At 37.0% G+C, this 22,203-nt stretch overlaps 1 protein-coding gene across 8 annotated transcripts in view; it reads left to right on the top strand.

Annotated features, from left to right (window-relative positions):
• Positions 1–21,615, top strand: part of LOC149225160 (protein-tyrosine sulfotransferase-like) — a 250,002-nt gene extending 228,387 nt beyond the window's left edge. For 2 of the 8 annotated variants that reach the window (XM_089376961.1, XM_089376955.1), the window contains 2 exons: positions 20,601–20,756; positions 21,246–21,615. In XM_089376961.1, the coding sequence (XP_089233087.1) occupies positions 20,601–20,756; positions 21,246–21,413 (324 nt within the window). In that variant the 3' untranslated portion in view covers positions 21,414–21,615. Of the gene's footprint in view, positions 1–15,058; positions 16,566–20,600; positions 20,757–21,245 lie in introns of those variants that run through there. The other 6 variants (XR_016247643.1, XM_089376960.1, XM_089376957.1 and 3 more) reach the window with 6 other exon arrangements.
• The last annotated feature ends 588 nt before the right edge of the window (positions 21,616–22,203 follow it).

Consider the following 22,203-nt stretch of genomic DNA (forward strand, 5'->3'; position numbering starts at 1 on the left):
AAGAATCTAGGCAAGTCCTGGTCATACAACATAGGCTTTGCCGCCCTAACAATAGTTCTATTCTTTCGCTCTGCTACTCCATTTTGCTTTGGATTATATTGCGTTGTCCTTTCTCTTTTGATGCCCTCTTTTGCACAGAAATCTATGAAGTCTTTGTCCGTATACATTCCACCATTATCTAAATGCAATACCTCTATCTTTTTCCCTGTCATGTTATCTACGAGAGCCTTAAACTCTTTGAACCGATCAAATACCTCATCCTTGGTCTTTAAGAAATAGATCCAGGTTTTTCTAGAGTGATCATCAATAAAGGTGATGAAGTATTTTCCACCACTAAGATATCTTGTGGACATTGGGCCACAAATATCTTAGTATATCAATCCCAATACGCCTTTTGCTTTGTTGTTACTTCTGGAAAAAGCTGCTTTACCATACTTCCCTAGTGTGCATCCTTTGCATACATCATCATGCTCAGTACTAAGGACTGAAACTCCTGTAACAATCTCTTTGAGCATCCTCAGTGCTCCATGGTGTAAGTGTCCCATTCGCCTGTGCCACAGTTCATTCAGTTCCTTTTCACCATTATGATTGCTGCCTATCAGTGCCATTGGAGACTCGAGCTGCAATCTATACAGTCTGTTGCTTCGAGCTCCAATTTGTCTCTTCTTCTTCCAACTTGGATGTTTGACATATACTTTCCTTCCAATGAAGTATACATCGTATCCCTTGTCCTGTAACTGGGACACTGAAATCAGATTCATTCCTAACCCGGGCACATGCAGAACATTAGTGGCTTGGATGCTGGTTCCTGCTTCCATCTGAAATGCTATGGTGCCTCTCCCTACTGGAGTACACTTCGTTCTGTTTCCCATAGTAATCTGGAAGTCCATTTGCTCTTCTTGATAGCTCGAGAAATATTCTCGTACTCCAGTCATATGGGTTGAAGCCCCGCTATCAATATACCAAACATCTGTTGACGCTAAACTTGACAAGCATGCAAATTCTTCTTCCATTCTGAAAGATAATTTAGAGACATCTTGATTTTCCATCCTTCTTTGTGCTATTATTCGTATCAATTTCTGACGCTTTTCTGCCCCAGCAACTACTACAGAAAAATTGCGTCTTCACCTGAAGACTTCTCTGCATTGCTCCCTCTGTCACTAGCAAACTTCGATCTGGAAATCTTCCTCTCTGTCGACTCTCTCAGAGAGAGATTTTCCTATGGAATTTTTTCCCTCCTGGACTGGACTGCGCAATTCATCTAGGGATTTGATTTTCTGCCTATGCAGCAATTTCGAACTCCCTCCTCTTTAACGTTGGCTCTTCCAATATGCACTCTTGCTTAACTCAACTCCAATACCATGTTAAAATTTCTGAATAGAAATCTAATTGCAGTGACTGATATTATTTCTTATACTTATTAATTCATAAATAAGTTATTCATAATGTTTCTACAACAAATATCGAAATAAATTTTACTGCAGCCTTCATAATTAAAATACTGCGGAAAGTAAATGCAAGGAAAAATACTAACACAAGTATAATCACAATGACAATTATTTTTGGACAATTGTCCCTGGAAAAACCCAATGTGGGAAAACTGGTGCAATAGATGAGGGTTTCTTTATTGATCTTCAGCAAAAACTCATGTACAAGACTAGCAGAATAGAAGAGGAATTTCTGTGGTAAATTTTACAGACAATATTCTCACACTTCTCAGCGAGATTCTGACTCTGGAGAGGACCTGTTGCCCCCTCTACGTCTCATTGTGTTAGCTTCTACGTAGGGACTACGTAGTCCCAACATCATAGCCTCTGCACTGCCCCTCCTCTGCTCTGCGTCTTCTTTCTACTCTTGCACTCCCGACTGACGCTGATGCCCTCTCTCCTTCTCACCTGCAACTCTCCCTCTGATTTGATTTCCTCTTCCCGAACTTTGACTAGTGAGAAAATCGATCTTAGTTGGGTAACTGAGTATCTGTTTGGTGTGTTTTCCAAATGCCCTTTGAAGTCCTTCTTATAATCCTCCAGTTGAGTAATCAACGACCAAGATTAGTTTCTAATCAATGGCTCGGATCATATTGACTTGATCCTCGTCTTCTTCTAGAAGTTTCACCATTAGTTTAATTAATACCCTTTAATTATTTTAATTTCCTAAGTTTAGACTTAGGCACCCATTAGAAATAATTAATTATTTTATTAAAACTGTCTCCAGGTGGAATTTCCCAAAACGATTTATGGGTATTGTGGAATACATGTGTCCTAGCCTCCCTGCCAATTTTGAGGCCTTTCCCCAACCAAATGATTTGGAAAGCCAATCTGCCAAGCGTGTGGCCAAGCAGGGGCAACGTTGGGGAGACAAGCCCTCTCCCAAAGATTAGCAAGCGATGTAATCCCCCGTGAGTTTAGAAAATATATCATGGGAGCCGAAAGTATATGGGAGTCATTCATTCCTTTAATGACATCCAGGGCGACAAGTATTTTTCGACCACCCCCAACCATCCATCGTAAATCGTTGCATAGCCATGGGATTGCCCGCCTAAGACTACGCCAAATAATAGAAGCACCAATTGTGGGGGGTGCCCCAGCAGCCACCCAATCCTCCATATCGGTCTGGGCAATATATTTGTTGAACTTAATTTTCCGCTACAGGCCCCTACTATAAAAAAGCCTCTAGAGGGACAAGGCAAGTAGAGCAATATTAAAACATCGGGAATCTAGGAGTCCCCATCCACCAAATTTGATAGGCCTCGATATGGTTCTTAAGCTGACCTTGCCCAACCTTGTCCTACATACCTTGTCCAACCGATAAGCACAAGTTGAAGGATGTGAAGGCAAGGGGAATTACTTTCGATCGTGTGAGGGATCATGTGATTCCTCTCATAACAAGGAAAGACACAACAAATAAAATGTGGGCAACCTTGGCTAGTCTATACGAGAGTACAAATTGTTGGAAAATGTAACTATTTTCGCTCTTCATAATTGTTATTGTATTCATGTTGACAATGTTGGTTATGATGTTGATGCTTAAAGATGGCTTATCAATCCAACTCTTCTTATGAGAACTCTTTCGTTTGAGAATATCTTTGTACCGATTGTACAATTATGAATAGCTCCCTAGTTAAGAGGGAGTGTTGGAAAAGGTAACTAGTTTCGGTTTTCATAATTGCCATTGTACTCATGTAATTATGTGTATCTTATGTTACAAGAAAAAGAAGAAAGAAAAATTTTATTTTTAAGCATGGGTTTCATGCTTCATTTTATTGGTCATCTAGGTCAAGCATGCATTTCATGCTCCTAGGGTTTGTCAAGTCAAAATAATATTTTTCTTGAGTCAAGAGGGTCCTTGTCAATTGGAAGAACCTATTGGGCAAGTTGTAACATGTAAAGGATATTAATTATGAGTCTAGAAAGTCAAATAAGCCTCTAAGCATAAGGCGGCCCTGCCAAGGAGAAGTTGACCTAGTAATGGGCTATTCGACCTCATGAGAAAGCTATATAAAGGAAGGAAGCTCAATTCATTTTGACACACTTTTGCAGTTCAATTCAAAAGTAAGAAAAGGAGGAAAACAAGAGCAAAGAACAAGGAGGCAAGAAGAAGTCTAAGCAAGAAAGGAAGATTTGATTTCTAAGCCTTATTTTGCCCACACGTGCGAAATATCTAGGGTTTCTGCAATAATTGCAAGACTGAAAGTTGCAGGATGAGATTGCAGACCTAAAGTAAGGGTCGAATCTGTGATTGGAGTAGTTGGTAGGTTTGATTCTTATTGACTTTGAAGATTTTAATCAGCTTGAGGAAGGATCTCTTGGGAAGCTTAAAGGCTAGGGTTTCTACTGTCTATAAGAAGCCGAAATCGTAGATTTGAAGTAAGAAGGCCAAAATTTTGAAGTGGAACAAATTTGAAGAGATTTGACTTTCGTTGACTTGGTCAATCTTTGACTTGTAAGAGAGATTCTTGGAGGGCTAACTTGGTCCTTGGAGGAGGTTTTGACTTTGATCTTTGGGTCTTGGTTTTCTCATTTGAACTGATTCTATAAGAAAAGAAGAGATTCTTCTGGGTTTTCCCCTTGGAGGCGTTTTTCCGTGGCTTGGAGCCTATATTCTGTGTCCATTGTCTTCTATGATTTTCATTGTGTATATTCTTGATAATTGTTTGATGAAGAGAAACTATTAAAGAACAAAAAAAAGCTAATTAAGTTTGCAAGCAATTATTAAGGATAAGGAGAAAAATTTAAATAATTGCCATAGTAGATTCTCCAACATGGTAACAAAGAAAAGGTGAAGAAAGAGAACGCTGCTTGAAGATCATGTTTTTGACAAAAGAAGAAATTGCTTGTCAAAGGGAATCATTTGCAAATGGAAACAAGGAAAGAAGAAGAAGACCTATTGACCTAGAAGGAAGATTACTACATCAAGATTTCGTTGAAGACCTCATCATGTTAAGAAAGATCAAGCTCTCATTGAAGAAAGAAAGGATAAGCTCTTGTTGAATGCTCTTGGGTGCACTCTATCATCTTAAAGGAAGGTTGCTTTATCTTGAAAAGGATATTGATCCCTCTTGAAAAGCTATCAATTTGAAGGCTCATTGAAAGACATCTTTAAAGGAAGCATCAAAGAATCTTGGGATCATCATCCACTCTTTGAAGCTGTTTGAAGACACTATTGTTGAAGGAATCCTAGAAATCATCATTATAGGGAATCTTTGAAGTCTCTATGAAGGTCTTGAAAGCATCAAGATAATTGGAGACATCATCAAGAAGGAATCTTGGTTGACAAGTGAGTATCATATTGTCTTCTATGTCTCAATCCATAGATCATATGGCTACATTTCGCAAAGAAAGCAACAAGCTCGTTGGATCAACAAACTTCCTAGCATGGAAGAAGAGGATTGAATTGATACTCACAGAAAATGAAGTCATGGAATATGTTCTTGGTGAAGTTATTGTACCAGACAAAGAGAAGACTCAAGAGTTAGCAAAATACAAGAAGGGAGAAGTGAGGGCACAAAGGATCATTGTTAAATCCAGAAAAGATCATCTTTTTCCTTGTGTTGTTGATTTAGAGACATCCAAAGCTATGTATGATAAGTTGGTGAAATTGTACTCTGTAGGTACATCGAGTCAAAAGACATCCTTGAGAAATCAACTATAGAATAAGGAAGTCAAAGGATGAAGACATGGCCACTTATCTTATGAAGATCTCACAAATAAGGGACCAATTGCAAGGGCTTGGGGAAGTTGTTTCCGATTCAGAAATGACTACTTGTGTATTAAATTCTTTGCCACCTGATTGGAGCAATTTTGCAACTAGTGTCTACTCAAGAAAGTATACTACTCCTTTTGATGAGTTATGGGCTCAATGTATCTTGGAAGAAACTAGGATAAAGGAAAAGGATGACACCGAATCAAATGAGAAGTCACAAAGCTTTGTTGGAAAATCCAAGAAGACGAAGAAAGGGAAGTTTGGAAAGTCCAAAGAAAACCAGATATGTCCAAGATTCAATGCTTTGGATGCAATGAGTATGGACATTTTAAGAGGGATTGTCCAAACAAGAAGAACAACAAAAGGAAGGAAAGGAGTGAAGCTCACATAGCTGAGGAAAAGGGAGAACTTGAGAAGAAGCCAAAAGGAGAAGATCCCAAGGATCTTTACTATTAAAGGAAGCTTCATCTCTGACATGTTCATTATTTAATTTGTCTTTCTTTTGTTAAGTAGAAAGTAGTGTAGCATGCATTGTTGCATTCTCGAGAAGAGTCTTGATTTTTATAAAGCATGGCATCATAAGAAAGATGCATATGATAGTAGAAGAATTAGAGTCTACATAATCAAGTTGCTTTGAAAGGAATCATCTAGCTTAAAAGAATGAGAATATTGGGACCATAATAATATTGCATATTATAGTTCATCCAAGCATTTTCTAACATAATGTTAGAGGTAGTAATCTTGCAAAAAGGGTTCATTAAGATCTAAAAAGAACCATCATTTAGGAAGGTTCTTGGAAGAAGCATTAAGACTAGTACATATTCCATCTAGTATGGAGTCTATAGTCTTGAAGTATGAAGGCATGCAAAATGGTCGAGTGACAGTTTGAAAGCCAAAATTGAAGTCTTTCTCCTCTTAAAGGAAAGCTTAATCTTCAATAAGGTTGGAAGCAAGCTCGTTCAAAGGAAGTATGGCTAGATGGTTGTATGGAAGCAAAGGAATGCATGCTTTTAAATAACGCTCCTTTAAGGTAGGGTTAATATCTACAAGAATCTTGCAAAAAGAGTTAGTCATAAGAAAGTGCTTGTTAAGTCTTCCATGCAGTTACTCAATGCTTGAAAGTAGAAGTTTGGTATGTTTTGGAATGACAAAAGATCAAGACTCTCCCACAAAGTAGCATGGCATGAACACAATGATATTGATCAACATCAAGTATGGTCTCCGGAAAAAGGAAAGAGAGTTAATAATGACAACTCAAAAAAAGATATTGTAACTTGCTAATTAAGTTTGATCCATGGGCACCTTCGATTAAAAGTGAATACATGGAGAAGGATTCTTGGATCATGTGGAAGGATGTTGATCTCAAAGGATTCAAGTAAGAACATACTTTGATGAAAGGGCCATCATGATAAGGTATTTGTTATCTGGTTGGAATTTAAGTTTTGTTACTTGGAAGAATATTGCAAAAAATGCATGATGACAGTTGAGGCAAGTTCAACTGTTGGTTTTTGAACTCAATTATATGGTCAAGATGTGTACATCATCTTGGAATCGAAAGGTAGCTATACAAAAAGATAGCCTGATGTTCATGATGATCACTCTGGAAGGATAAATATAATGCCTTTATTGATGATGACTAATGGAAAGTGATATGAAACGTTGATGATCGGAATCTTGGCACAAGACTATAAAAAGAAGATGGCTCCATAACATCCAGGAAGAAAGAAGCCCAATATGATGAGATGCAAAGAAAGAAGGAGCAATGCAGCTACTACTTAAAGATCTCCATGAAGAACTAGTAGCGAATACATTTATGAAGATAAGCTAAAGAGCTTGTGATTAAGATTTCCCAATTAAAAGGAAGTAAGGAATCTCCTTTATGTTTGGGAGGTAGTAAGAAGTCTCCTTAAATGATTGAAAGAGGAGCAAGGATCAATTCGCTAATTGAGAGCGAATGAGGATCTCCACCTTGATTGAGAGGGAGTGATGTGAGGGAGTGATGTTAGATATCATATTCTCCTCTTTATGTGTCATGTAGTAGGCCAGGGCTAACATCTGTACGTCTAAGTGAAGGCCATGATGGGAGAGTGGTGGACGGAAGGATTGGATAAGCATCTAATATTAATACTCTTTGAGGGATATAGAATCCAAGATAGGAAGTAGTCTTGTTGGTCCACACTCTTTGAGGATTGGACATGTATCTAAGATAGGAGTGGTCGAAGAGGACCACTATTCTTTGAGGATTGAGAATTCAAGATAAGAATAGTCCTAAAAGGACATACCTAGTGAACATCCAGATGGGGTATGTATCTTGAGAGATTGTGTGGTATCTCACGTAAAGCCTCCCAACATTATGCTATGATATGAGAAGAGCTTGTTAGTTAAGGCCTTACCATGTTGACAATGTTGGTTATGATGTTGATGCTGAAAGATGGCTTATCAATCTAACTCTTCGTATGAGAACTCTTCAGTTTGAGAATATCTTTGTACCGGTTGTACAATTATGAATAACTCCCTAGTTAAGAGGGAGTGTTGGAAAATGTAACTAGTTTCGGTTTTCATAATTGTCATTGTACTCATGTAATTATGTATATCTTATGTTACAACTTACAAGAAAAAGAAGAAAGAAAATATTATTTTTAAGCATGGGTTTCATGCTTCATTTTATTGGCCATCTAGGTCAAGCTTTCATTTCATGCTCCTAGGGTTTGTCAAGTCAAAAGAATATTTTTCTTGAGTCAAGAGAGTCCTTGTCAATTGTATAAGGCGTTATTGGACAAGTTGTAACATGTAAAATATATTAATTATGAGTCTAGAAAGTCAAATAAGCCTCCAAGCACAAGTCGACCCTGCCAAGGAGAAGTCAACTTAGTAATGGGTTATTCAACTTCATGAGAAGGCTATATAAAGGAAGGAAGTTCGATTCATTTTGACACACTTTTGTAGTTCGATTCAAAAGTAAGAAAAGGAGGAAAATAAGAGTGAAGAACAAGGAGGTGAAAACAAAGATTTTACTTGTAAGCCTTATTCTGCCCACACGTGCGAAATATCTAGGGTTTTTGCAATAATTGCAGGACGAGATTGCAGACATGAAGTGAGGGTTGAATTTGTGATTGGAGTAGTTTGTAGGTTTGACTCTTGCTAACTTTGAAGACTTTAATCAACTTGAGGAAGGATCTCTTGGGAAGCTTAAAGGCTAAGGTTTCTGCTGTCTACAAGAAGTCGAAATTACAGATCTGAAGTAAGAAGGCCAAAATTATGAAGTGGAGCAAATTTGAAGAGATTTGACTTTCATTGACGATCAATCTTTGACTTGTTTGAGAGTGATTCTTGGAGAGTTGATGGTGCTTGGAGGAGGTTTTGACTTTGGTATTTGGGTGTTGGTTTTCTCATTTGAATTGATTCCATAAGAAGAGAAGAGATTCTTTTGGGTTTTTCCCTTGGAGGGGTTTTGCCTGGTTTGGAGCCTAGATTCTGTGTCCATTGTCTTCTATGATTTTCATTTTTATGCTCTTAATAATTGTTTGACGAAGAGAAACTAATAAAGAACAAAAAGAAGCTAATGAAGTTCACAAGCAATTATTAAGGATAAGGAGAAAAGTTCAAATAGCTGCCCTAGTAGATTCTCCACACAAATGAAAACAAGAAAATGGTGATGAGAGAGAAGCTCAACAACATTGGTATGAACAAATCAATGACCATGACCTCATATCTCACAAGGATCCTATAGGCTCGTGATAAGCTATTAGCGATGGGAGAAGTGAGTGATTCAGTTGTAGTGAAGGTAGCTTTGAAGGGTTGCACTAAGCAATGGATCGCCTTTGTGGAGGGGATCCTTGCTAGACATTAGCTTCTTGATTGGAGCTAATTGTGGGATGACTTCATCCAAAAGAAATCTGGGAGAGTTCAATAATTGGTGGACAACATAGGAGTGAAGGTGGGGATGAGGATCTTGCTTTTGTTGGGAAAGCAAAGAAGGGCAAGGATAAAGCCAAGCAAAACTAGAGTGGAAGAGGATCTTCACAAGGCAAGGAAAAAGACATGAGCAAAGTCAAGTGCTTTGCATGTCGCAAGTTTGGTCATTAGGCCGGACAATGTCCAAACAAAAAGAAAGGCTAGGGGAATATAACAATATTTTCATCTACATAGATGATGAGTTGGCTAACAAATTCGAGAAGGAATTTTCTCTAGTATCTTGTCTTTTTAGCACCATTATATGAGGGTTGTGGATAGTGGAGCATCTCGTCACATGATAGGATCTCGAGATATCTTCACTAGTATGCCCAAGGAGCTTAAAGATCTGCAAGTGGAGCTCAGTGACAACATCAATTATGCAGTAGAGGCCCAAGAGCATTGGCAAGATACAGTGTCAGATGGACTCAGGAAGTATCATGGAGGTGAAGGAGGTGATGTTTATATTAAGGTTGGAAAAGAATTTCCTTTTAGTTTCAGTGATGAAGGACAAAGGACTAGAGGTTAGCTACATAAGTGGTGAAGTAGTTGTTAGGCCAAAAAGGGTTGATCCTAGCATGAGATGAGTCATAGGGAGTAGCGAGAACCTATACTTGTTGAGAGGTTAGTGAGTTAATGCCCTTATAAATGATAGTGACAACCAAAGTGAGTTTTGGCACAAGAGGATGGGACACCTACACTACATGGCTCTTCCTATATTACAGAGGATGATTACAAGTTTTCTGGAGATTAGAGTGGAACAGGCGGGAGTGTGCAAAGGGTGTGTGCTTGGAAAGCATGCCAAGACAAGCTTTCCTCATAGTGAGACGAAATCCTAGGGAGTGTTGGACTTGGTTCATTCAAATATATGTGGTCCTATGTCAATGGAATTAATCATAGGGGATAACTACTTTTCGACATCCATAGATGACTATTCCAATAAGTGTTCGATATACTTCCTAACGACCAAGGGTGAGGTCTTCATTCAGTTTCGAGAGTTTAATGTTCATGTGGAGAACCAGATTGGGAAGAAGATTAAGGTACTGAGATCTGATAATGGGTGTGAGTACTCAGTATACCTCTAATGAGTTTCAAGATTTTTTTTAGGAGATAGGGATTAATAAGGAACTCACAGTGCCTTACAACGTTAGCAAAATGATGTTGCAGAAAGGAAGAACATGGCCATACTAGGAGAAATGAAGGCAATGATCTATAATCAAGACTTGCACAAGACTTCCACAAGTTTCACTTGCCAAAATGAATGAGAACACATGCCAATATATAGTTGTCTGTCTATATGAAGGGTCACATCCTTTGGGCAGGTCGACTTGTCCATCTGGAGGGTCGACTTTGCCTTGTGGAGGACTATTTGACTCTCTTTGACTTAACAAAAAAAATTCTTTCTTTTTCTTTACAAAGAGTCCAAATGGACTTTGACTCAATTTCAAATCTGACTCAACAAATCCTAGAAGCATGAAGAACATGCTTGACTAGTAATAATTTTATTTTTCTTCTTATTACATGAAATACAAATGATATACATATAAAGATTATGAACACCGAACCTAGTTATTTTTACAACAATACCATTGTAAAATATAGCTCCATCACGAGGAATGATGTGTGGGACATAGTGTCGAGGTCTGAGGGGAACTCAATGGTCACTTCTCGATGGATCTGCAAGATCAAGCATGCAACAAATGACAACTTTGAGAAGCACAAAGTGAGGTTTTTGGTGAGAGGGTTCTTCCAGAAGGAGAGAGAGGACTATGAGGAGACATTTGCTTCTATTGTCATACATGCATCTATTAGGGCAACTATTTTCATTGCTTCAAAGATGGAGTGTAGGATATTGCCTTCCTCAATGGGCTAATTAAAGAAGAGGTGTATATTGAGCAGCCTTAGGGCTTTGAGGTGCATGGGAGGGAGTCCCATGTATGTAAATTGAAAGTCCCTTTATGGGCTAAAGCAGGCTCCACACACATGGTATGTCAGGATTCATGGATATCTTCTTAGTTTGGGGTTCACTAAGAGTAAGGCAAACTCAAACTTGTACTATGTACTTGTTGAGGGTGAGCCGCTTATCTTTGTGGTGTGTGTTGTTGATCTCTTCTTGACATCAGAGAGATGCGCGAGGAGCACCTTGCTTTTGAGTTTGAAATGATGGACATGTCAGAAAATCAAAAAGGCAACAAGATTTTCTTATTCTTGATGATTACTTGTGATGTTTCTTATTATTATGATTTTTATATCTTCTTTCTTTTAGTTCATCAAGCAATTACCAAAGCAGTGACACATAAAACAATAGACACCAGACATAGGCACTATGCCAAGGCAAAACCCCCGTCGAGGGGAAAACCCAGTCAAGAAATTCTTTCTTTCAATAGTATTCTTTGTGTTTCTTCACCCTAGACCAAGACTAGAGCTTCCTTCCACACCAAGTCAGTGTCCCAGAATTTCGACCCCTTTTGAGCAACTTCGACTAGGTTGCAACTTCCAACAACTAGCAGCTTCCGGCAACAAGAAACTTGGAAGACTTCGATCTCCCAATCCAGGACACGAGACAAAGATAGAGGCACCAAAATTTCGATTTTTCCTTTCTCCTTAGATTTTCCCAAACTCACACTTCCTTCGGCTTCCCGACAATAGACTTCACACTTTTCCTAGCTACAAGAGATATCGAACTTCTTGTGAGAGAGTGATGCTCCAAATGACTTCAACTAGCTTGTATTTATAGGCTTCTTGTGAGTCAAATTAGGGTCCTTAGGTCAATTTGATCTTCTTCTAGGTCGACTTGATATGGAGGATATACATAAATCATATTTAACTCAACACTTAACATTTTTACATGATTCAAAATCCCAAGAAGGTTCTCTTTAAAAGTACAATGACTTGATTGACTTAGAATAAATCCTAGAAGTCCTCAATGGGGACTTTGACCTAAAACATGATGACCCAAGAATGAAACCCATGCTTTAATAAGTCACAATAAAAATAATAAAATTCTTTTCTTTATTCTTTTGACAAGTACATTAGTTGATGACTCATATACATTAAATGAAGACTGAACCTATTTACATTTTCCAACATGACATTGACTTGATGCATTACTTTTTTGCGGGTGGAAGGGTGGCAACAGGTAGGAGAGATTTTCGTTGGGCAAGGCAACTATGTAGTGGAGATTCTAAGAAGATTCATGATGGAGGTTTGCAGGCCTCTGTTTACACCTATGATCACTGACTTGAAGAGTTAAGCGCTTTTGAGGGTGAGTTGGTTGGATCCCACATTGTATAGGAAACTGATAGGTTCTTTGATGAATCTGGTCAACACTAGGCCAAATATCTATTTTGCTATAAATACACTTAGCCAGTGCATTGTGGAGCCGAGGAACGTTCATTGGGTGGCAGCGAAGCATGTGCTCAGGTACTTGAGAAGTACAGTGGAGTATGGATTGAGGTATGTCAGAGTTGGAGTGGAGTTACAGGGCTATATAGATTTAGACTAGGTTAGGAGTGCATTGGACAGGAATAATACGTTTGGATGTTGTTTCAACTTCGAATCAACTATGATCTCATGGTTCAACAAGAAGCAACACCTAGTGGAACTTAGCTTAATAGAGGCCAAGTACATGGAAACGAGTTTGGCGAGTTGTGAAGCCACATGGCTTCACAAGATGCTTTCATGGTCATTTTGTCTTGAGATGGGGCCCATGGTGATTCACTATGATAATTAGAGTTGCATCCAGCTCTTTAAAAATTCTATGTTTCATGACAAGTCTAAGCATATAGAGATCAAGTATCACTTCATCAAAGACAAGATTCAAATAGGTGTTGTGAGATTGTAGTACATATCCATAGGGTAGTAGGTAGTAGACATTCTTACCAAGACTCTAATGAAGGGGAAGTTCATGTTCTACATGTACAAGTTGGGGCTAGGAAGAATCTCGTCCTTGCTAGGAGGGATGTTGATGTTTTATACCTACAAAAGGTCTTCGACACTGGCTTGGTGTCTTATCATGCAAAAGAAGTTTGATTGCCTCTTTAGATGCTTGTTTGGTGGAGTAAGTGACTTTATTATTTCTTTCCTAAGGTTAACCTTAAGAAAAGTACAATAATTAGAGTAATTAATTATTGTGGACTATTAAGCAAAATTTCTAAGAATAAATAATAAAATTATTTAAGTGACTTAATTTAATCTCAACCATTGCTCTCAAGAGAGGCTTGGGATCTAATCCTAGCCATTGAGATTAGGGTAGGGATTATTTGCTTAATGAAATGATAAAGTGAATCTAATGGAGAGGTGAAGACACCATTATGCACATTGAGAGAGCAATTTTCTTAAGAGGAGGGCGAGAGGCTCTAGTTGATTGAAGAAGATTGAGGAGGAATTACTGGGGGGATTTCCGAAGAAATTCAAGGGAAGCCGAGTAGGAAGAGAAGGACCGCATTGAGGGGTTGATTTGTTGTGAAGAACGAGTCATTTCCTTAGGTTGATTTGACAAGTGCATAGGCCGTGTCAAGGCTGTGGGGAGTGACTGCCCAACCCCCTCGAATCCGCTCCCAAAGGACGCTCCGCTTGAAAGCGCTCGTTTGGGAGCGAATTTTAGGAGCTTGCTATTGCCAAAAATAATTCGCTTTCTAGTCGCCCCTCCCGAAAAAAGTTTGTTCCCTCCCATTAGTGGATTTTGAGGTCTAAAATGGGCCTCCTATGGAAATTATAAAATAATAGTGAAAATAATAAAATAAGATTAGATTACATCATCAAATTTTAGAGCGGGAAAAAAAAAAAAAAAAAAAAAAAAACTACTTTTTCAACTCGTATTTTCAACTCATCTTCCTATGAGTTTACTCAAATTTCGAGTGGAAGCACTCATTGGATGCATAATTTGATTCCTCATCCAAGGAGTACCCATGTTTCATACTTTCAATGGACCCTGCTACACGAAAAATGAGAAATACATGAAAAATGTTATTACAATCACATTTTTTCATGGATTTCTCATTTTTCATGTAGCAGGGTCCATCGAAAGTATGCAACATGGGTACTTTTTGGATGAGGAATTAAATTTTGCATTCAATGACTACTCCTGCTTGAAATTTGGGTAAAATCTTAGGTAGATAAGTTGAAAATACGAGTTGAAAAAGTAGCTTTATTATTTTATTATTTTTTAATCTTTCTACTTCTTTACTCCAAAAATGGTGAATCATCCCCCGTGGTTGACACCATCATCTTGAATAGTATTGGTTCTTATAAAGTTTATTTTGTTTTCAGATTTCAAGATTTAGAGGATTGCAATGTTTCCAATTGACTCTATCATGCTCGAGGATATGAGATTAGCATTTGATCAAGAACATGAAGCCCTTTAAGTACCTTGATGTTGGTGTTACTGATTGAACTTCATTGATGTTGGTAGTATTGCTTGTTGAACTCCTCTATCATGGCCTTAACTGAAATGTACCCTTCACTCAAAGGAAAATAATTGGTTATGCATTAAGATTTTTCTACCATATTATAACGTTGAGGCAATGAACTCTTCATTCAAACCAAAATCATTGGTTAGGCATGTTAAACTTTTTCAATTTCTACCTTATTATAAGGTTGAGCAATCCAAGTTTGAGGACTTTGAGTTAGATGATGTTTATGTAGCTCTTGTTGATGATCCCATTTCTAATAGTGTTGAATCAATGATGAGTTTCATAAGTGATTATGTCGATCAATGATTTGTAGTTTTGATGTCTAGTTTTGCTGTGACTACTACCATTGAGGTTGCAGAGGGGTCCTTTGACTCTAAGCCAGATGGTGTTTATGTAGCTCATGTTGATGATCCCATGTCTACTAGAGGATTGATGTTATATCGTTTAATCAATGATTTTATGCTTTTTATAACTAATTTATCATTCTACAGACTTCTGCTGACATATATGCATCAAAATATATAAAATTCGCTCCTGATCCAGAAGCTTCTGAAAATTGTCGCTCCCTACTTCTGCTTCCAAGCAGCTTTGGGCCGTATGATTTCCATAGAAGCCATGAGCAAGGAGAGAGGGCTGAGAGCACTCCAAGGAGGCCAAGTTTGTCTTGGGGCTGATTCTAGTTCAACAACTGAGCTTCTGAGCAGCCATTATTTCCACGGGTCCGAGTTACAGGTTCCCCTTCAGTTGTTGTTTCTGTGTAATTTTATGTGGGTCGGAACCCAATATTTTCCAGATTTAACATAAGTGAAGGAAAAACAATTTGGGTCAAATTTCTGTTCTCGTGGCCGATTTTCTTACGAATTTTCCACTACATTTTATTTTTGAAGTTAAGAAATACCAGAGTTTTTGTTTTCAGCAGTTCAAAAGTTTATTTGTGTAATAAAATAAATTTTTGGGTATAAATAATTGTTGGGCAAAATAAATCATATGGTATTTAAATCAACAAATTTTGAAGTAAAACAAATGGATGTGAAGATAGTGTCCCTACATGGGAATCTAGAAGAAGAAATCGACATAAAACAGCTATAAGGTTTTGTTGTTAAAGGAAAGAAATCACTGGTGTGCAGGCTAAAAAAGTCCCTATATGGATTAAAGCAATCACCAAGGGTGTGGTATAAAAAATTTGATACTTATATATTGAGACTTTGCTTCACAAAGAACAAAACAGATTATTGTGTATATTTCAAATTAGTTGGTGATCATTTTATTTATTTGGTCTTGTATATGTGAATGATATCTTGTTGATTAAAAATGATAGAGAAATCATCTAGGAAGTGAAAACTAAATGGTCCTCCAAATTTGACATAAAGGATCTTGGTACTGCGAATTTCTTTTTGGGCATAGAAATTAGAGATATTTAACAAACAAAAACATTTGATAGATCAGACAAAGTAACATTTGGTAAATCAGAGAAAGTATGTCGAGATAATATTGTAGAGGCTTAATACGCAGGAATGAAAACCGGTAAAAGTGTATATTCTTGTAGGTGTAAAGATATTAACTTTGTACTATATGTTTGAAGTTTGATTATGTTTTTACTTTTGTGAATTTAATTTAGGGATTATACTTATTTGATATTATGGACATATAGACTCTTTTAAGTTTTGAAGCTAAAGAATATGTTCTGCCTCTGATTTTATCATGATTAAGCTATTCATATATGTTTTATGTTTATTAATCATTAGTATTGAATTCTTAATGGAGTTGTCTTTAAAGAGACTTTTTGAAAGCTTTTCCGGTGGGTTTTTCCGGTCAAAATCCGGCAGCAATTTATTGAAATCGTAAGTTTGATAACTAGTTTCTGTACAATCAAAGCGTCCTAGCGGTTTTTTAGGGTGTTGAATCCAAATATGCAGTTAAAAAACCATTTTAAATAATACAAATCAAGATTTAACCTCAATTTTTTCCACCAGATTCCGTCACTGGAATCTCCAAAAAGTCGCACTAAAGACAACTCCATTCTTAATTCTTATATATATATATATATATGAAAATAAATAGCCGGAACTGAAACAAAAATCTTCTGATACGCGGAAATAGATATATAAATATTTATTAAAAAGATGAAAATTACAGATGATGCTATTACAATTGCGGGTGCCTGGCTTATATACCGCCATGGATACCCTTTGGGAAAGGGCATGATCTTATGATCGTGCCCTTTCGTCTAATTAAAATTAAAATTAAATAATAAACCTAAGTTAACTAATTTTTTACATAACACTGTCTTCCTCTCGAAAGAATGTTTTTTCCTCAAAGCATAAGTAACGACTGATGTTGTTGAAGAATGATTCATTCTCCCAAAAAGCGTCTTCTTCGGGTAAGTCCTTCCACTTGATCAGATATTCCAAGATGATCAAGGTCGCACACTTTAAAAGGTCTTGGATTAATCTCTCAAGTTCCGTTTTTTTGGTAATGTGGATATCGGTATGGCTTGTTGTTGACAGGGTCTGATCTTGCCTTGACTTCTATTGTATGCTCAATTTCCCTATTAGGTGGCATCTTCATAGGTAGGTCTTGAAATACTTTTTCACGCTTCCGAATCAAATCTTGTATCTCTGGTGACTCTTCTCTGGTCATATTTGCAGATAACATCTCTAACTGGTGACATTGTACTACATAAGCAGGTGCTCCTTTTCGACTTAGTTTCATCATCTGAGATGATGATACAACTTGATTTTCTGGTGCTTGGAATCCGTGTAGTTTGTACTTCTGACCTCCCCATTTGAATTTTATAAATTGTACTTGATGGTTGGCGGCATAAGTACCTAAAGTTCGTAGCCATTGGATACCTAAGACTACATCTACTCCTCCTAACGGTACTGTGAAAAATGGAGACTCTAGATTAAAGCCTTGAATCTGCATTGACCTTATGGCATTTCCCTACCTTTTCAATCTTCTTACCATTAGCTACCATCACTTTCATGTTTGGTAAGGGAAATGAAAAGATATTGAGTCTCTTTGCCACGGTTGCATCTAAAAAATTGTGTGTGCTTCTAGAGTCAACGAGAACCACTACGTTGTTCTTCTTTATGTGTCCTTTTAACTTTAAAGTCTGAGGTTGTGATATACCTATCATAGCTGATAATGACACTTGTGGAATACTTCCATCATCTAATTCTGGTGAGAATTCTGGGGCGTCTTCTGTGTTTTCTATGTCATAATCTTCACTGTTTGAACCATTGGTTGCTTCACAATTATATAGGTTCTTTGGTTCTTTTCCTTTAGCACATCTATGTTTGGGGTCCCACTTCTCACCACAGCGTTTACATTTACCCTCTTTTATCCTTTGCATTTCCACATTAGATTTTTCATCTTCACGATGATGTGGTGGAACATATCTTGTATTATTTGAGTCCACATATTGGGGTATCCTTCGTCTTGCATAAGCTTTTTCCGCTGTTGACCAAAATATTGGTTCGGATTTCTTTTCGGCTGTTTTTGCTTTTCGTCTTGCTACTTATATAGATGTAATGTCATGCATCTCAAGTTCTGCTTGTAAATGGGTTTTGAGTCCCGAGATGTATGACTGAATTAAACGAGATTCTGATAACCCAGGTACTCGTGTTACTAAGGTCTCCCATTCTTGAGTGTATTCATCCACACTTCCTTTTTGTCGTAATTTGATGAGTTTTGAAAAGAATTCTTCTTCCTTTACACCTTGGAATCTTTTGAAGAATGCATCTTTAAATTTTCTCCAGCTAATGACGTGTGTTGTCTTTTTCCACCACATATACTAGTTATATGCTTCTCCTTCCATTTTCATGGATGCATGCTTGAGCTTTTCGTCATCGTCATTGATGTCATATATCTCAAAGTATTCTTCTGCTTTATTTATCCATGCAACATTGTTTTTTTCGTTTCCATCGAATTTAGGCATCTCGACCTTTGCCCTTCGCTGGTATGTTGCTACTGGTTGAGCGAAAAAAGGGTGTTGATTGGTAAATTTATCCCAGAGTTGCTTGTTTGTAAAGGCTGTGTTACTCGTTTCTTGGTGGGGTGTCGCTGATTTTTTTGGGGATTCAACTTTGTCATGAGAGTCTGTGGACTTAGTTGAATCTGACGAGATGTGTTCTTGATTCTCTTCACCTTCTTTTAGTAGTTGTTCGGGTGTACAATTCAACCTTTTACACAGACTTTTCAGTATTGTTAAGACCTCTCTGATCCCTGCTTCTGTGTGGACATGGTAATTTTTCATCTTTATTTCTATTCGATTTGTCATATCGTGAAGATTTTTGATTTCATCAGCTTGCTCCCCAAGCTTGATCTGGAATTCATTTAATCTTTTATTGACCTCATCGTGGTTGCTATTTATCTTATGCTCCGCATCCAACAATTTTTTTTGGAAATCCGCCATTGTCATTGTCGACATTGAGCGGGTTTGCGGAGGCGTGTATTTATTTGCCAGCTAAAATATTTTTCCTCCTTTTTTTTTAATTAGCTAAAATAAATTTTAATTAATTAAAATAAATTTAATTAATTAAATTAGCATATATATAACTTTTAATTAATTAAATTAACTTTTATATATATACTTTTTAATTAATTAAAATAATTTTAATTAATCAAATTAACTTTTATATATTTATATATATATAACTTGTAACTAAATTAAAGTTATATATTATATAATTTATAATTAAATTATAATATATATTATATATAACTTATATATAAGTATATATTATATATGTATTTTCTATGAACAGTCACGTATTACTTTAATTATTTCAATGACCGAATGTGACAGTCACGTAATGGACAGTTTCCGCAATTGTTTTCCACGCAACCGCAGGTCACACGGAACTTGCCCAGAGTTCGATCTTAATTACGGCAGCAACAAAACGACTGGCAGAACGTGGCACGGTGTGGGTCGAATGACTGGTGTGCAATGGAGCGGAAACGCGGTTACGTAGTGACGGAGCGGAGGGTTTGGGACGGAGATTGCAGCGGAAATGGAATGCGCAGCAGCGGATGGAGTGCAGAGACGTTAGCGGGTTAATTGTGGCAGACGACCTGTGGACAGAGAATGGCAATGGAGCGGAGACGGATGGCAGAAATAGCGGAAGATTAACAGAGCCCGAGGAACGAACTTGCTCTGATACCAATGAAACAAAAATCTTCTGATACGCAGAAATAGATATATAAATATTTATTAAAAAGATGAAAATTACAGATGATGCTATTACAATTGCGGGTGCCTGGCTTATATACCGCCATGGACACCCTTTGGGAAAGGGCATGATCTTATGATCGTGCCCTTTCGTCTAATTAAAATTAAAATTAAATAATAAACCTAAGTTAACTAATTTTTTAATGGAGTTGTCTTTAAAGAGACTTTTTGAAAGCTTTTCCGGTGGGTTTTTCCGGTCAAAATCCAGTAGCAATTTATTGAAATAGCAAGTTTTATAGCTAGTTTCTGCACAATCAAAGCGTCCCAGGGGTTTTTCAAGGTATTGAATCCAAATATGCAGTTAAAAAACCATTTTAATAATACAAATCAAGATTTAACCTCAATTTTTTCCACCGGATTCCGTCACCGGAATCTCCAAAAAGTCACACTAAAGACAACTCCATTCTTAATTCTTATATATATATATATGAAAATAAATAGCCGGAACCCGTTGCATAAAATTCATTAATTGTTGTCAAAGCAGAACAGTGTGACTTAGATAAGACTTTTTTTCACCCCCAATTTCAGCACAAATCTCTAGAAATGGAGAAAATATTATTTGTGTAACCTATTGACCACATTTTGATTTTTCGGTGCACAATAAACTTATATGGATTGTCAAATCTTTATTAGCACATGAAGGGTATTCAAACTTGATTGAAACTGCAAGTATATGTCTTTATTAGCACATGAAGGGCATTCAAACTTTATTGAAACTGCAATTATATGTTTTGAGTTTAAGTCCAGTCCGTTTAGCAATTCTCTTTTATTTGAATGTTTTTCTTTGTTTTGTTCGGTAGGAACGGTCTCGTGTACCAGAGGCTGTCATAAAGGAAATAGAAAAGTTGAACAGTCTCGATGTCAAGCTATATGAACATGCCCTTAAAATATACTCTAAACAACGGACAGCTTGGCTTCAACAGCAGACTTCTATTCCACGGGAATCGAGTTTACAGGTAGATAAACGTGGCAACTCAAATGATAGTTTTAGATAAATACTGGTCTGCAACGCTGCATACTGGCATTAATCTCTTCGTTTGGAAGTTCGTTGAGTTTCACAAGTCACCTAGTAGAGATATATATACAGGCCATTATAAAACGATGTGAAATTTTCAATTAGTTGTATTGCATTATTTGCTTATAGATGTACTTGGCTTTCGATCCAAAATAATTTTTCTTTTATTCTTTTCAAGTATGTAACTCGAAGCCCTGTTCATGTCTGGATTTTTCCAGAAAACTCTCTTTTCCAGAAAATTTTGCCTATAATTCTCTTTCCATAAACTATCATCCGTAAAAGCTATATTTTCACTGAAAATATCACATTTTTCGACATTATTTGCCGAGCTTCTCTTCTGCTTGTTTACTTTTTTTGTGTTGTTGTTTTTTCTCTCCTAAATTCTCGTTATCCGGGGTTTATCGTTTTTCACCTTCATGTGTATTTACAGGTAATGGAGGATACGTTTTACAACAGGGCATCAAGGTTCCTATCAGTCAGTGGTTTTCTGGCATTTGTCACAGTTGTGCCACTTTTTTATTTAATTTATAAAGTAGCGGCAAAGGGAAGGACATCGAAACTTAAAATTGAGATGTCATATATGATATTTCCTCATTAATGTATTTTATTTATCATCATTTTTGTCACACTCGTGACGCTGTAACATGAACAAGTTTTTCCTCTGTAAATTACAGCTTTTCATGGGGAGAGGCATCGGGTAAGCCTATCTTTTCTATGAAGAGTCCTACGGAGACCTGCTCTCGGTAGCATATATGTACATTATATTTCCAGAGGAAAATGTTGAAATGTTTCTCATGACAGTCCACTGATCAAAACATTTAGAGTTTACTCTCTGTATTTATAATTGGCATGGCTGAGAGGTGAGATGTGATCGTGCAGGTCTCTTAGATCGATATATCCATTTTTAAATCTAGCAGTTTGCATATGTGGTCAAAGATAATTGGCATGGATGAGAGACGATTGTGCAGGCCTCTTAGATCGATATATCCATACTTAATCTACTAATTTGCATGTGGTCAAAGATGCTCTAACATGTAGAAATATAAGTGGTTAAAACGGGAATATTGCTTCGTTTGTTATGAACTTGAGTCCCTAATACTGATATGTACCAAGATACCCAAAATAGCACAATAAGCACTGAATATACCAAATATATAGAAGGGAACTACTAGTTCCAATTATGCCGATGATGAATTGCACTTATAAGTCTTGATATGTAGGATAATACTCTTAACAAGTCATTAGAGACAAGAATATCAAAGAATCATATATGATTGTGCGTGTGGAAAATTAATAGAATCTGCTCCTAGAGTGTACTCAGACAATTTTATTAACCAGGAAAAGAAAATTACGTAATATGTGAGTGGCATAGGGTACATATAACCTCT

The sequence above is a fragment of the Pinus tabuliformis genome, chromosome J, assembly GCF_031772625.1.
Source record: "Pinus tabuliformis cultivar Carrire ecotype Pingquan chromosome J, CPIR1, whole genome shotgun sequence".
NCBI lineage: Eukaryota > Viridiplantae > Streptophyta > Pinopsida > Pinales > Pinaceae > Pinus > Pinus tabuliformis.